Below are 17,266 nucleotides of genomic sequence, written 5' to 3'. Positions count from 1 at the left end.
GCCGGCTGGATTTGGACACATGTCGTTGTTGGTCCTCTCGAAGTGGTTTATGGTTGATACCAGCGGCGTTTTCTGTTACTGATAATGTGTTCCTGTGAACGTGTTCTCTTGTGGTTTGTAGGAGGTGCTCCAGTTTCTGCATTTCTGTCCACCTGTGTGGGCCACTTGCAGTCCCTTGCTTCCGAGTCGTCTATTTTCAGCTAAACTTCTGAAATTCTAAGTCAAACTAACGTGAAGGAGAAAAGGGCCGCTCTGATTTGCACAGCACTTTGGAGTTACAAAGCATCTGTGCAGAATTCTTTGGGGACTCACGACAGCTGTGTTGCGTTCATTTTACAGAATAAGAAACTGAATCAGACCGCTAAGCAGTTCACCTCCTTAAATGAAGTGTGGATTAAGCCAGGACCCGAGTTTTCTGCTGGGCAGCAGGCAGAAGTAGTGTTAAACACTGAATTCTTAAGACTTCAGACGTAGTCGGCTCCTCTTTTCCTTTAGCAGGTGCATTGCCCAGCATGTAATTTCATACCCTGTTAATCAGTATTTGCAATTTTGGCTTTTTTAAGTATTTCCTGTTTGTTTTCTGTTCCAGACGTTGCCTGTGCCATTTATTTTTTCTGTTGATACAGGCCTTTCATTCCTCACTGCAAGTGATGAGTTCTGTATATTTGATTGGCTGAACGTTTCTGTTATTCCCGTTAAACTGGCAAGTTTCTTTTCTTTGCCTAGAGAACCCTGGACTCCCCTAGTAGAAGCTGGCTCCTAGGGAAAAAGGCTGTTACTTGGGTAATTTTTTTCTCGAACTCAGGCTATAAAATGTGTACCTTTTAATCATATAGTGCACTAGGTGTTTTTGTTTGTTTCCTTTCCTTGAAATAGATGTTTCCTAGAAATGAGGAATTCCTTAGTGAGCAAGTATGGAGAAGACCACTTTGTATTTGTGTGCAGTTCTCAAATTATAAACACATAATGCGCCCGCAGGAGAATGAGGATAAGCTCCAAGATAGTCCTCAAGGCTCATTGTTCTTCTCAAATCTTACATTTCTAGTAGTGCAAAACTTCACCAATGTAAAAACTTGCTCCCCCAAGAGAAAGGGAAAATTGACTGGCTCTTTTACTTTTTATTCCTCCTCTATTTTCCTGTCTGTCTTACAGAAATTCAAATAGGCAAATGAGATAGAGAAAGGGAAATGGTCTGAATGACTCTCCCTCCCTGCCCTCCAGAGCACATCAGCAGCCCATAAATAGCTTTTTAAGTGTTCAGTAATTTAACAGAAGTCATTCTGGGCATTTTAGGATTATGGTAGATTTGTTTCTCTTTTTTGTGTGTGTGGTTTCCAGATTTTCTCTGAGTTAATTTTTATATTATTTTGATACTGTGAAAAAGTAAACTTTGCTTGAAAAGTAATAGTTGTCCTATGAATTGAAATTTAAGTGCTGTTATTAGATATTGTTTTAATAAAACCGTAGGTGTCACTTTTAAGTAATAATAAAACAGCTATCATTTATTGAGCTATTACTCTGAGCTAGGCATTCTACTAAGTTACCTACCTTATCTCATTTATTCCTGACAGTTTATTGAGATAAGCATTATCTCTATTCTAAAAATGAGAAAATGAAGTATTTAGAAAGTTAATTGTCTTAAGCCTAATAGCTACAAAGAGGCCAAATGAAGATGTGAATCTAAATCTATTTTGCTTCAAAGCCAGTACTACTCTGTTCAACTACAGCATCTCTAGAAGACCCTTGCATCTGTATCTGAACCTTGCCTGGGTACAGTTGTACGACCAGGGCACTTGCTGTCGTGGGGCAGACGGGTTTCCCTAAATACCCCAACAATATCTTGACCGGGTACTACCCAGGGTGTTGCCCCACGTGTGTACTTGATCTTAAACAGTACACGCTTTGAGGCCATGATGAACCATGTGAATTAGTGCCAAATTTTCAGATATTAGCTTTTTTTTTTAATAATGTATTTTTTAAAAAATTTATTTATTCATTTTTGGCCGTGTTGGGTCTTTGTTGCTGCACGCGGGCTTTCTCTAGTTGCGGCGAGCGGGGGCCGCTCTTCGTTGCGGTGTGTGGGCTTCTCACTACAGTGGCTTCTTTTGTTGCGGAGCACAGGCTCCAGGCATGTGGGCTTCAGTACTTGTGGCTCGCGGGCTCTAGAGCGCAGGCTCAGTAGTTGTGGTTCGCGGGCTCAGTAGTTGTGGCTCGCGGGCTCCAGAGCGCAGGCTCAGTAGTTGTGGCGCATGGGCTTAGTTGCTCCATGGCATGTGAGATCCTCCCGGACCAGGATCGAACCCGTGTCCCCTGCATCGGCAGGTGGATTCTTAACCACTGCGCCACCAGGGAAGCCCCAGGGTGTTAGCTGTTTTCTACATAGCTTTTTTCTTGTCATTTTGACTTTATCAATAAGCAAGTCTTTGACTCCTAATCTTGGTTCAAATCCTGGCTCTTCTGAACTTTAGCTGAGTGGTCTTAGGCAAGTTTCTTAACATCTCTAAAATGTTTTTCTTGGTAGTGAATTGGAGATAGTTTAGTAAAGATTAGATGAATATGAAATCCTTGGCAGTGCCTAGGATATGGTAAAGGCTAAAAAACCTTCTGGGTTATCTTTGTAAAGGATTTATAGCACTAGACTGTAGAAAGAGGAGTCAGGTGAGAGCGTAGAATTTTCAAGCTCACAGACACATTTTGTGCGTTGTTGAGGTTTGTGTATTTTTTCTGCACTGAAGGCTTAGGGCTGAGTAGAATTAAATTGCAGAGAAAGAAACTGAAACTAGGTGTTAGAATTTCCTAGGAGCAGGGATACCTGAAATATGTACATTTCTAAGTCTTTATTGTACCTGGGTTAGAAAGAAAACTTTGGTTTCCATATTAGGGTTAGATTAATTAGCATAAATCGAAATTTAGAATGACTGCACAATCTTTTATAACAGCTTTATTTAGCTGTACATTACAGTTCACCCTTTTAAAGTACACAATTCAGTGGTTTTTAATATATTTGCAGATTTGTGCAGCTATCGCCACTATCTAATTTTAGAACATTTTCATCACTCCAGATAGAAACTGTCCATTAAGTAACCCATTACGTCGTCACCATATCTACCCCAACCACTAATATACTTTAATAAAATAAAAGCTTTTATTTTAAAATTTTTATTTATTCATTTTTTGGCCACGCTGCGTGGCTTGCAGGATCTTCATTCCCTCACCAGGGATTGAACCCAGGCCACTGCAGTGAAAGCACTGAGTCTTAACCACTGGACTGCCAGGGAATTCCCACAAGCTTTTAATTTTTATGAAGTTGATTTTATATATTTTTTTGTTGCTTGTGCTTTTGGTGTAGAATAACTACAAATTTGAGGCGACATAGTAAATTTATATTTCCTAGTTTATAGTGATATTGCTGACTCAAACATTTATAATTTGTTTCCTTTTTAAAAAAATAAGTAGCATCTTAATTTTTTAGACCTTAAAATCTCATCATAATTCTTAGTAAGAATTGTTTTTGAGTTGATTGAGCTTAAATAATGCTCTCTTAAAATGCTGGCTTTATGGCTTTTTGAGAATATTGTTATGGTAGAAACAGACAATTTTTTGTATCTTTTATACCTCTTATCAACCATCTCCTTTGTGTTAGGCACTCTAATTTGATACTTCATATGTGTTACATTACCTCATTTGACCATTTTAACTACTCAGGGTTGGCATATTATGCTCATGTACATATAAAGAAGCTGAAGCTTGAGAAGGCCAAGTAACATTTCCAATATCTTGTAATTTGGAAATGACAGAACATGGATTTGAATCTAGATCAACCATATATGTATAGCCCGTGTTCTTAACTGTATATTCCATGTTGCTCCTTTTCTCTTACATCTCTTTGAAGAGAAGGAGTTTTGTATCCTGTACAGTCTTGTATATGCTGGGTTTCCAGTATACCATATTTTATAAAAGTACTTCTTTCTGATAACAAGTAGAAGTACCACCTATGTAACATGGTAGTGTGGTGGCTATTTATTTTTTAGCCAGTACTATGAACTAAATTTGACTCTGGAAGTTAAGGTAGGATCTTTCTTTCTCTTGCATCATTGTCTATAGGAGATGCTGCAATCTAGTAGACTTGACCTTTAGAGGCAGGTGATGATTGGGGACTGTTTGATAATGCTGTTCATCGGAGTTCACAGAGCGGAACTGCCGCGGGGGTTGGGGGAGGGGTTATGGAATGGAAAGAGCAGTGGTATAAGGGTCAGGAAACTGGATTCTTGTCCCTTTACATTACCCATCAGTGTGGCCTTGGGCAAGTCACTTACCTTCTCTGAGTTTAAGGTTTTTTTCTTGTGTAATTGAGGGTTTGAAGTAGATGCTCAAAGGTTTCTGCCTATTTTTGAATTCGCTGAGGTCAGAAAGGGTTTCTGTTGTGCTCATTGCTGTGTCCTCAACACAGAGCAGAGCTTGGCATATGGTGCTAGTTGGGTGTTTGTTGAGAGGCAATAAGTGTCCTTTGACAGAATGGGGTAAATCTCACCTTTTCTAGTTAGTAATCATGTGACCTTGTGCAAGTTTCTTAACTTACCTGGGCTTTAATTTCCTCCTCTAAAACGGGGACGATAAGATTCCCTTCTTCCGTAGGGCTTACTGTAAAGATGAAATGAGATACTGCATGTAAAGTGTTTACCACAGCGCTTGGCACACAGTGACACTCAAAAGCTTTTGTCACTGAATTAATATACGATCATCTCTTTTTTGCGCTTTTCACTCACACAGATCATCATAGTTGTTTGTTTCTTTTTTTATAAATTTATTTGTTTATTTTTGGCTGCGTTGGGTCTTCGTTGCTGCGCGTGGGCTTTCTCTAGTTACGGCGAGCGGGGGCTACTCTTCGTTGCTGTGCACGGGCTTCCCATTGCGGTGGCTTCTCTTGCTGCGGAGCACAGGCTCTAGGCACGTGGGCTTCAGTAGTTGTGGCTCGTGGGCTCTAGAGCGCAGGCTCAGTAGTTGTGGTGCACGAGCTTAGTTGCTCCACGGCATGTGGGATCTTCCCGGACCAGGGCTTGAACCTGTGTCCCCTGTGTTGGCAGGCAGATTCTTAACCACAGCGCCACCAGGGAAGTCCTGTCTTCCTTTTTAATTGATCCTAGGTCAGAAATCGTTCAGAAAGACCATGGAGACATGGGTAGAAGAAAAACATCTATGGTAGATAAGGATACAGGCCCACAATCTCGCAATCAAAACCTTTAGAGTCTGATATATTTGAGAATTCCAAATTTTTCAGGTTTATAAAGATGATATAGTAGAAACATCATATATTTCATAATATCCTCAGTGAGATCTGGGAAGTTCCCAGTAATCAGATATTAGCATTTCTGTAGTGAAATGCAGCATTTTCGCATTAAGTGGGATAAGTAGAACATAAATAGCTTTATGCAACTGTTGAGATGAGATGTTGCTGCCAAGTGAGTTTACTGAAAATCTGTAAGAAATGAGAAGTCTTTGGTTTTCAAAGGATTTTGGTTTGGAGATTTGCAGATACGGGATTGAAGATACTCGCTCACAAAAATGTCATGCCTATAGAAATTTGTAATTAATAGTAAATTTAAAGTCAGTGTTTTATTTTTTAACAACTCTAATGTTTTACTATTTTTAGTTGCCTGTAAAGAAAAATTATAGAATTTTATGATCAGAAGGAATCTGTAAGCAGTGGATCATTAACATCCTTCATAATAGTCTGTTTCGTAATTTCTTTTGAACTTAAGTTTTTATTTATGAGGTACTGGGTTAAATTAAAATGATGTCTCTGTTTGTGGCCATAAGAGTCAATACTGTTTTATTCTCTACAGCCAAGTCTGTCTGTCAACTTTAAATGGAAAAATTATCTGACTGGAAACCTCTGCTTGATTTTAAATTTAAGAAAGAAATATACTGATACCATGAGGTTCCATGCTTGTTTCTTCCTTTAGGGTGCATATGAGGGATATGTTGCAGGGCTTTCTGTTTCCCCTGGGTGTGCTGTGTTTCACTGGTTTGTAGGGTGCTAGTTTTCATATTTTAACATTTCAGAAAGCAGAATGAGTTACACATGTTGCTGGCCAGATGGCCGTTGGGATGTACTTTCACAGGCAGAGCATCAAACCCAGCATCGACATTTGCGGAACAGGTGTCAGTGGCTTGGAAGCAAATCTGAGAGAGTAGTGGAGTGCTCTTCGACCCTCGAGGGACCAAATGGTAGCAGAGAAGCGGAGGCGAAGGCAGTGAGGCCCGCGTGCACCTCAGTGCCCACAGAGAGCTAGTGGCTCTGAGCTCTTTTATGGATTCTTGTGTGAAGTGTTGCGTTACTAGTGTTTTGATAACAACTCTTTGTCGGCTAAAGACAGATATTATTGAATCTGAGTCAGTGAACAGTTTATAAGCATTAGACTCTGAGTGCGATATAGTTTTAGAACCGCCTTAGCCAGTTTTGATTATATTTTTCTTTTTCTGTATGTAAATGGTGATACATGATAAAAATTCCAAGTCTGAAGGAATTGCGAAAGTAAAAAGAGGTGATAAAAAAGTTTACCGTAGTTTAATAGTTTTTTTGTTAGTAATATGTAGAATAATGATTTGTCCAAATATAGTACATTAAGTCACTATTAGACGAAACGAAATATGACTGATGAAGTGGATGTATTAGAGGAGCTTGAAATATGGCCGATGGGAGTGAATATCAGATTGGAACGTTGGCCACAAGCTGCAGGTGGCGCTGTTGCTTCTCCCCTTTTAACCTTAGCGCTCTCCATAAGTTTCCAGGTTTGTTCCGTCTTCCTCAGCTAACGTGGGAGCCTTTGATTCTAGGTGGCACCTGGCAGTGGACAGGCCTGCGAGCTTAACGCAGATATTAACTGTGGATTTCCTTTTAGAATTTGCTTTTTACTGCTTTGCAAGAATCAGGTAGACAGCAGTGTTCTTGTGACTGAGCAGCGAGGTAGAGGGGCCTCGTGAGAATTCCAGGGAAGTGATGCCCCTCGGGAATGCTGGAGGTGCTGCGGCATTTTGGGGACCCTCCCCACTGCTGCCATTCCCACGTCCCCAGGCAGCTGCCCTCCATGAATTTTGGGATGTGTTGTACCACCACAGTAAGAAACATTTTATATTTGTAATTGGGGCACATATAGACAAATACTGGTGAAAGTAAACTTTCACAAAACAACACTTAGGTGTGGGTTATAACCCAGTAAATGCATTTTATGATCCTCTAGTGAGTTGCAACCCCTGTTTGGAAAACTCTTTCTCTCTCTCTCTCTCATCTATATATCTATATACCATTCTCCTCACATGAATAAGTGAGCCGTAGTGAATTGTGGATAGGAAAATATAAATTTAGATCTCTAGTTACTCCTTGCTTTACTATCTGGGAAATTCAGTTTGAAATTATTTTATTTTACAGGCTGGAGCATTGGATTTACTGAAGGAGCTTAAGAATATTCCCATGACCTTGGAATTATTACAGGTATGTGTTAATATGTATCATAATTTTTGAATAGGTATTTTTGTATTTTCCTGTTATGGTGAAACATTATTAACTTATTTTTTTGAGATGGTAACCGTAAATCAGTAGTCTACTAAGTTACCATTATAGAAAAATGTTGCCTTTCTCAGGAAGAATAAAACATACCCTCAGAGGTTGACAGTGGGAGTGAAACTCACTATGAAAGGAAGTTGGACTCTTGGCCCTGACTTGATCTCCCAAGATTTCCCTTTCTGGATCTGTGGTCGCCAGCTGTGCTGCGTGAAGCTGGCCTGAGGGTGAGGGTGCAAGGGTCGCTCGCTCTTCTCCCTCTCTCAGCGCCGGCCTGCCCTGTGCACAGTCGGGTGTCTCGTCGTCATTGTGTAGAGTCATTATTAATGTTGCAGCTGGACTAAAACATAAAAATACAACTTTAACACAAGTCACAATGTTAAAAAGGAAGCTGAATTGTGAGATGAATCTGGCTCTTTTCTACTACACATTTCTTATTATCCATGAGTGCCGCCTTTGATATTTCCATTCCATTAAGTCAGAATTTAGGGAAGGGTGACAGGGGTGTGTACGTGGTTGAGGAAAAGAAATCACATGTATTTTCACTAATATCTAACTGAAATCGAGCATTTCTTTCACTTATGAAGGCAGTAAACCACAGTTGAATTAGTATTTATGACTAACTGAAAGAAATCACAGATATTTTAACCTCAGATATACTGACGCGTGTTTTTGCCCATTATCATGGTAGCTCTTATATGTTACGCTAGATCTTATTTAAATGTTTCAATAAAGGAGCACATATATTACTGTATCACATTTAAGAAAACATTTTGTAACTTTATATAACTGCTTTTCTTTGTAATCCTATGTATTTTATTTAATCCATTTAAAAAGCATTCTGAGGAGGAGTCCATAAGCTTCAGTTTACCAAAGGGATCCATGGTGGGAAAAAGGTTAAGAATGCCTCCTCTAAGAATAGAACCAAGAAGGAGAAGGGAAGCAAGTCATTAAGTCCTGTCTTCTCAGTTCAGATTGTCCAAGGATCAGCAGCTCTGGCAAATCAGCTCTGAGAATAACCTTGAGTTTGTGTCCGTACCTTACCACCTAGATGTGGCCTTATCCCAGCAGTTCTGTGTGGGGATAGCCACATGGAAAACAACAGTAACCTCATCGTTTGTTTAAGAGATGGGTAGTTTTATAGAGGCTGTGGAGTTTGGGTAGGATTATCATTTATAACACACTTCGGATTTTTTTTTTTGCTTCGTTCCTTGGAAAGTTTATTTATATAACAAACATTTGAGTTTTTATTAGGATTAGAAATTGTGTTGAGGTTATAAAGATGAATAAAATATGGTCTTTCCCCCTCATTGAGCTTCAAGTCTAGTAGAGGAAAACTGCCATGTAAACAAACAGAAAGGTATAGTTGCCCAGATAGACGTCTGTATAGGATTTACAGTAAGTCCCCTACATATGAATGAGTTCTGTTCCAAGAGCTCATTCATAAGTCTAATTTGTTTGTAAGTCCCACAAAGTTAGCCTAGGTACCCAACCAATACAATCGGCTATATCGTACTGTACGGTAATAGGTTTATAATACTTTTCACACAAATAATACATAAAAAAACAAACAAAAAATAAAGAAAACATTTTTAATCTTACAGTACAGTACCTTGGAAAGTACAATAGCACGGTATAACAGCTGGCATCCAGGGGCTGCCATCGAGTGAACAGGCAGGAAGAGTTACTGACTGGAGGAGGGAGAGTAGGTGGGCGATGGTAGAGCTGAAGTATCCTCAGCAATAGCAGACGGAGGGTGACCTGCCATTTCACTCATGCCTGACGCTGATGGCACAGGTTCTGGTTCCTTGCCGGATTCAAGTCTATCTACCCTCTTGAAAAAACGGTCCAGTGGTGTCTGGGTAGTAGCTCTTTTTTTCTCATCATAGATGACATGGTAGCACTGGATTGCATTCTGAACGGCCTCTGCAACCTTCGTGTACCATTCTGCGTTTGGGTCCTGTGCCTCAAAAACTAACAGTGCCTCCTCAAATAGAACTAACTTATGTGATTGGACATGCGAACACCCGTTCGCATCTTTGCAAGTTCGCAACTTGAAGGTTTGTATATGGGGGATTTATTGTGTTTGTTATAGGTAGGGCAAGAAAGAAGCACAAAGAAGTTTACTTCTTAATCTGATTCCTTAACCTTAACCTGGGAGGCTTAGGAAAGCCTTCATATGGTGATAAAGTGTAAACTGAGTCTCAAAACATGAATAGGTTCTCCCTAGGCAGATAGGACCAGGAAGGGTATTCCAGCAGAGAAAGCAGGATGTGGAAGCAGTGCGACCTGTTCAGGTGGAGGAAGTCTGATGCAGGGTTGAAGACACAGGCTGGCTGGCATGCAGGCTGCAGCTGCGGTCCTGAGAGCATCCTGCCCGGTGGCAGGGGGCGGGGGAGTGCGTGCCCAGGTTTGCAGGGAGGAAGAATCGGGAAGCTTGTTGACTGACGCAGGTGCTCAGGGAGCAGTGATGAGGGCCTGAACTAAGGGCGTAGCAGTAGGAGCGGAGAGAAGGGGTACTTGTTATTGAGGGACAACCTACAAGAATTGGTAGCCAACCAGATGGGGGGGGTGAAGGAGAAGGTGGAGTTTAGGATGACTGAGGTGTTTGCCGTGGTGACTGGGTAGATGGTGCCATTTTACAGTAAAGCAAAATTCAAGAAAACCTAATGTGGTGGGGTTGGGATGAGAAGGAAATAAAGGTGGAAGGGTAAAGAGATAAAGGATAATTTTGGATCCATTGGGTTTTGAGATGCCTGTGAAACAGATGTAGATTCTGCTGTGTAGCTGAGTTTATATCCTAGAGCAGTGCTGTCGGATAGCTTCATAGTCCTTTCCTCTTTCTACTTTCTTCTACTCTTCCCAAAATACCTCCTGAAAGGAAGAAACAAACTTATTCAAATAATCTTAGTGTTTCACTCTACCTCCACAGCCTCGTTTCTCATTATTCTTGACTGGACAATCTCTCCCTTAGGTGAGCATGTTTATTACAGATCCCTGTGTTCTCCTTATGGGTTTTCTTAGGTTTTAAGCAGAGCTTAGGTTTGGTCTCTTTAGTGATCAGAACGTTCTGTGATAATTAAAAAGCAGTCACTCTACAGTACACGGTTTGTTCATAATCTTATACCTTTGCTCGCCTCTGACCACCTCCTAAAGTCCCATTTTCTTTGCCAATCTGTGTTGATCCCAAGCTCCAGAACTGTATTAGTGACTCAAGTTATTTCCTCCACTCATGCCAAAATTGGGTTTTCTTCTAGGCGGGGGTCAGGCGCTGGGGAAGGAGGGGCGCCACAGGCATCGGGGTGGTAGCAGTCAGCACGTTAGCAGCATCCTGTGGGGCGGCTCGGAGACGACGAGACTGAGCTGTGCCGCCCGCCCAGGCACCTACCTCTGGAAGGTTTTCTACATTGAAGTGCCTGCTACACCAGCTAACAAAGTAGTGCTTTAGAGAAGTTCTAAAGCATTCTAAAGTTCTAAAAGTCTTTTCTTCACTGAAAAGAGTTCTAAGAACGTATTATTTTCTACAAGAAAGAAGCCACTTTCTGTGGGAAAAAAATCCCCAAAACACTAATCTCAAATCATCTTGGAGTTTTAGGGTCATGAGTCCTCTGTGTCTCTCTGCTGTGGCACCTTCATCCGCCTTGCTCAGCTCTCCAAGAGAGAACACAGGGCACTCCAGCCAGACACATATTCTAGACTCTTGAGCAACTGTCCCGATTCTCTTTGTTGAGTACTTTGAATAATTTAAAAGGAAATCTTAAGGACCCATTTATTTCTCGGCCTTAAAGTTTATAGCAGGAGTTCCCTTCTCTTTTTATTTTCTCACTAACAATTCCTTTTGTTATTTTGTTCTTCCATATCCATATTTTGAAAGATTGTCTACTGACAACCTGAACTTACTAAATTTACCATTTTTAATTTATCATCCATAATTGGCCTGTCATTGCCTTTGTGTTCTTTAAGCACAATTTGAAAACCGTTGATGTGTTGGAAAGAGCATGGACTTTGGAGGTAACAGACCTGGATTAAAATCCAGTTTTGCCAGTTAGTAGTGGTGTGATGCTGGGCAGTTATTTATTGATACTTCTAGTCTGTTCATCTTTAAAAATAGGGATAATGATCTCGACTTTAAAGGGCTGTTAGGAAGGGTAATGAATATGGACGCTCCCAGCATAATCCTGGGCATGTAGTGTCGCCACAGTCAAATTATCTGTGTTCTGTGACATCCATTCTTAATATCTGTGATTATGTGCTGGTGTTTAAACCTCTGTGGGTGGTGGTATTTGTTTTGGTGTCCTTACAAGTTGCAACAGGCGGTGTACAGAGTAATCTGTAGGAGAATGTAGAGACGCAAAGTGCGTGTGTTAGCCGTGGTTGCATCAGCCTGCCTTGTGTACAAACACAGACACTTTATCTTCTGTTCTTCTCTTGTGGGAAAGACTGATTTCATTGTGCTAGTTAACCAGCCTTACTTTAGTAGCAGGTTACATGCTTGCAGGTCTCAGTGATGAGAACCTTGATGCATCTAATGTTTGATTTGAAGACGTCTGTGTCTTAAGTCTACAGTCTACCACTAAAAGAATTCAGATAATTGATTTTTTTTCTGTTCTAAAATGGACACAGGCATCTGGGAAAGAAGAAAAGGAAACAATGAATTGCCTGAAATAAAATCGCTTATACGTATTTTTTTGTCATTGCCTTGCAGTCCACAAGAATCGGAATGTCAGTGAATGCTATTCGCAAGCAGAGCACAGATGAAGAAGTTACATCTTTAGCAAAGTCCCTCATCAAATCCTGGAAAAAGTTATTAGGTATAATCAATCTTCCATTACATATATTTATGATGTTCTGGTTTCTTCAGATATTGGGTTGTTGTATTTTTTTTCTCTTAATGAATATAGATGTTTTGAAATCAGTGCCTTATAATACGGGAGGCGGCTTTAGTCTGACTTCCTTGAGGGTTCTACTTTTTAAACTAGTAAGATTTAGCTTTCTTGTTTTTCAACATTTACAACTGAATTGCCTCTTTAAGAAGAAAATTTTCCTCTGGGGGGAAGGTGTGACACTTATGGAAAAGGTTTTTGAAATAGTTTTCTAACTTACAGAAAATTTGCAAGAATAATAAAAATAACTCAACGTGTCCTTTTTCTAGATCATTAATTTTTAACATTTGCCATATTTGTTCTGTCATATTCTCTCTCCTCTGTATGTATATACTCTCACACACATATTTTTTCTGAACCATTTGTGAATAGGTTGCCTCTGTCATGCTTTATTTACTCTTTAATACTTAAGTGTGTGTGTTCTTGGAACAAGTTTATTTTCTTATGTAATCATAATACAGGAAATTCAGGAAATTTAACATTGGTGCAGTACGTTACTCTGCAGTGCATGTTGCAGTTTTGTCAGTTGTCCCAGTAATGATCCTTCCAGCTTTTCTCTCCTCCAAAACAGGACCCAGTCCAGGACCATGTAATCTAGTCTGCCAATGTGGAATAGTTCTTTTAGTACATTGACTTTTGAAGAACGCATGCCCCTCCCCCCTCCCCCCTTTGTTGTTGTGTGTGGGTTTTTGTTTCTTTGTTTTGTTTTTTGGGGCTGCACAGCGCAGCTTGTGGGATCTTAGTTCCCTGACCAGGGATTGAACCCGAGCCCATGGCAGTGACATTGCGGAGTCCTAACCACTGGACCGCCAGCGAATTCCCTGCTTTGTTTTTAATAACATGTCCTTATTTGGGGTTTATCTGGCATTTTCTCATGACTAGATCTGGTTGCACATCCACAGTTGAGGTACTGCATACGTGTGTTGTGTCTTTCCAGGTATCACGTGCAGAGGCAGGGTGGTGTTAAGGTTGAGACCCAGCCGAGGTGTGCACTGCATCGTTTATGATTTTTCCTCTTGTATCTAGTAGGAGTTCTGTGGTGGTCACTTTAAGACCCTGAAACCATCTTGTTCCCCATCGGGCCCCCCCCTGCCCCCCCCGCCCCCCCCCCCCGCCCCAGCCCCAGTTAGTACCCACCGATTGTTGCCGAAACCACCCTTTACAGTGACAGTTGCAAAGTTATGATTTTCTAGCTTTTCTACTTCTTCAGTATTTATACGTTATCATTCTATAAGAAAGAACCCTCCTTTTACCTCCCAGTTCTTTTTCTATTATTAGTGTGGGCACGTGGATTCTTATTCTATATAATGGATTATAATCCATTACTGTTCATATTTATTTTGGTATTTATATTGTCCCAGCTTTGACCAGTGGGCACCCCTTCAAACTGATTCCTGTGTCCCTTTGACAAGCTCCCTTCAGTTGTGTGTTTTTGTTTTTTTTTTAATCTCTCTGACATTCTGGCATCACAAAATATGTTGGGCTTATCTAACCCAGCCCTGGAATGAGCCATTTCGCTAGCAGTTATCAGCCTTATATGGAAGAGAAAATAGAAAAAGCGAAGCTTTTAAAATTTCATAGACAGCAATAGTAATAATAAAAGACTTGTTACTTACAAGAACTTGGAAACTAGGAACCAAAAATTGTAAAGCCTATAAAATTTAGAAAGTCTTATCTTAAGAAAACTAATGTAATATATGATCCTGTATTGGATTCCTAACCAGAAGGAAACATTGCTATAAAGATCATTATTGGGATAATTGGCGGAATTTTATAAGGTCAGTGGGTAGGTAAACAATCTTGTATCATTGCTGGATCTACTTACTGTGGTTATATACATGAATTTCTTTATTCTTAGGGAATTCATAGTGAAGTATTCAGGGATAAGGGAGCATAGTATCTGCTACTCATTTTCCAGTGGTTCAAGTGGTTCAAGAGATGTATCTTTGTTCACACAGTGGTGCGTGTGAGTGTGTATGTGTCTGCACATGCGTGTGTATGTGCGTGCCGGGGGCTGGGGGATGAATGAGTGAGGAAGGAAGTGTACCAAAATGTTAAACAGTTGGGGGGGGTCTGAGTAAAGCTGTTTGTAATACTTTCTTATAACATCTGTGCAATTGTTGAGTTCTTTCCGAATAAAAAGCTTTTTTAAAAAGGCTGATCTTTAAAGACACACTGAAACTCTATATTTCATTTAAATTTTAAATTAATTCCACATTCTAAAGTAATTAAAATTAGCAACAGAAAGTTGATTAAGGACCATATATGTACATTTTTATTTCTGGAAAGAATGGTTTACGTTTTGTGGGAGAAAAGAGTGGACATTGCAGTTATGTTCATTTAATCTTAAAGAAGTTTTACTCTTGTATACTTATTGGAGGTATCTAATATCAGTACAAGTTCTTCTATAAAAATGTTTTTATTTATCCTAAAAGATTTACATGTTCATTAAATAAAATTTGGAGAGTTGGAGGAGGGAAAAATCATCCTTATTAAATCTCTCTCTAAATACAACTGTCAGTTAATATCTTGTATTTTCTCCTCTTTTTCCTCCTGGTACATGAATTTTGCTTCAACTATAATTTTACTTATGCTCTGTATACTTATATTGTCTTTTTTTTTTTTTTTTTTTTTTTGCGGTACGCGGGCCTCTCACTGTTGTGGCTTCTCCCGTTGCGGAGCACAGGCTCCGGACGCGCAGGCTCAGTGGCCATGGCTCACGGGCCCAGCCGCTCCGCGGCATGTGGGATCTTCCCAGACCGGGGCACGAACCTGTGTCCCCTGCATCGTCAGGCGGATGCTCAACCACTGCGCCACTAGGGAAGCCCTATATTGTCTTTTTAGTGGAATTTTTTTGTATTTTTCCATCATCATAGCTCATTTTTATTGGCTTCAGAATAATCTACTGGGTGATGAATCTCTCTCTGCTTAAAACTTTTTCTTTAGATTGTTAGCTAGATTTCTGGAAGATCTACTGCTTCCAGGTAGCACAGTTTTGAATACTTAAGATATGCCAAGCATTGGGCTTCCCTGGTGGTGCAGTGGTTGAGAGTCCACCTGCCGATGCAGGGGACACGGGTTCGTGCCCCGGTCTGGGAAGATCCCACATGCCGCAGAGCAGCTGGGCCCGTGAGCCATGGCCGCTGAGCCTGCACGTCCGGAGCCTGTGCTCCGCAACGGGAGAGGCCACAACAGTGAGAGGCCCGCATACTGCAAAAAAAAAAAAAAAAAAAAAGATATGCCAAGCATTGACCTGTATTAGTGCGTTTAGTTCTCCTGACGATCCGGTGTGCTCGGTGCTATTGTAACCCGCATTTTGTGATGAGGCAGCCGAGGCACTGAGAGATTAGGCACCTTGTGCGCAGCTGGATTGGTAGTGAGTAGCCAGGGTGGGATGTGATCTGCAGACAGTCTGAGCCCAGCGCTGGAGCACTTCCCCGGGGTTCTGCTCTATTACCCACGGCACTCTGTTCACAGAGTAGGAATGTTTTTAAGACTGGTCATACCTCTACTGCCCTGCCTTCTCAGAGGACTGCCCCAGTACACACTGCACTAGAGCTGCTTTACTGCTCCCCCACCATCACTGGACGCTTGTTAGACAGTATCGCCTGGTTATATCACCTTTCCGAAGCTTTCTACCTGTTACTTTGGGAATACGTCTCAGTCTTTGCTATATTCTGTAATGTCATTATTGATCTTTGTTTTCTACCTCACAATACTGTGGTGTGTTTAGGCCTTCCAGGGGAATTATAGAATAAAGGGGGCAATAAAATTGGTGTGTGAGAACTGACGTGTGTCATAGGGACTTGAATTGTGTTTCAGGTTTGGTCACCCTAACATTTACAAGTGAAGTTCTAGAATTGCGATTGGGACCATTCTCGGTCAGTCAGTGTCATCCGGGTTGGTGTATTAGGTCATCTGGTGACGCTCATGCCTCACTGCCAGAGATTTGGATGGAATGGTTTGGGATGGGAGCTTGAGCACGAGGGCATGCTTAGAGTTGCCTAGGTGGTCCTGCCACACAGTTGGATGTTTGTTCTTCTGTATTCTATACAGAGGGATGTGGAGAATGGAATTATTTATGTAGTTCTTATTTATGTAGCTCATGTAGGGATCAAAATGTAGATCAAAGTGGGTTACACAGTAGATCCAAACATTTTCTGAACCTAGCTTCAAGGCTGTTTTGGTTGATTTAAACATGAATGTTTCTTTTCAGTGCTGAAGTATTGCCTTGACCCAGCCTATTTTACGTACTTTATTTCCCCATGCCTAATTGCTCACTTCCTTAAGTCTTAAAGCTTGTGCTCTATTAGTATTAATAATCTGTATTAGTTTACAGATTCTTTAAGGTAGAGGAGGTGCTGGGTAGGCCTAACTAATAATCCTGAAGTGTATCCTATGAAAATGTCCTTTGTTTACTATCCCTGAAATATTTATTTGTATTTTGAGTACCACCTCAAATTTTTTGACTTCATGAAAAATTATCAAAACGATATAGCTGTATATGCTTTGCACTTTCAGTATTTTAAATGACAGTGCTAATGTTTTGCCATATTCCTTCCTTCCCTTGTTCTGAATACTTTTCTCCCTTTTGTTACCACTGGCGTATGAATTTATGGTTCCCACCAAATGAAGGAGTTTATTTGGGAATGCCGACTGAGCACCCATGTACATATGCTAATAGAATAGCTTGCATAAACTTCATTTACTTGTTAAAAACTTAGGATTTTAGTGGGGGTTTTTTTGGTTGCATAAATAGCTTGATAACATGTAGCAGTCCCATGTTGTGTTTTGTCTTGTTTTGTTTAAACAAGTGCTAACA

The 17,266-nt window shown here is 40.6% G+C and overlaps 1 protein-coding gene across 2 annotated transcripts in view; it reads left to right on the top strand.

Annotated features, from left to right (window-relative positions):
• LOC132440436 (transcription elongation factor A protein 1) overlaps nucleotides 1-17,266 on the top strand; it is a 60,538-nt gene that overhangs the window by 28,478 nt on the left and 14,794 nt on the right. For both annotated transcript variants that reach the window (XM_069541559.1, XM_060035380.1), the window contains 2 exons: nucleotides 7,430-7,492; nucleotides 12,267-12,372. In XM_069541559.1, the coding sequence (XP_069397660.1) occupies nucleotides 7,430-7,492; nucleotides 12,267-12,372 (169 nt within the window). The remainder of the gene's footprint in view (nucleotides 1-7,429; nucleotides 7,493-12,266; nucleotides 12,373-17,266) is intronic.

This window comes from Delphinus delphis, chromosome 17, assembly GCF_949987515.2.
Source record: "Delphinus delphis chromosome 17, mDelDel1.2, whole genome shotgun sequence".
NCBI lineage: Eukaryota > Metazoa > Chordata > Mammalia > Artiodactyla > Delphinidae > Delphinus > Delphinus delphis.
The sequence above is the reverse complement of the archived record's forward strand: the minus strand, read 5'-3'. Positions and strand labels throughout refer to the sequence as shown.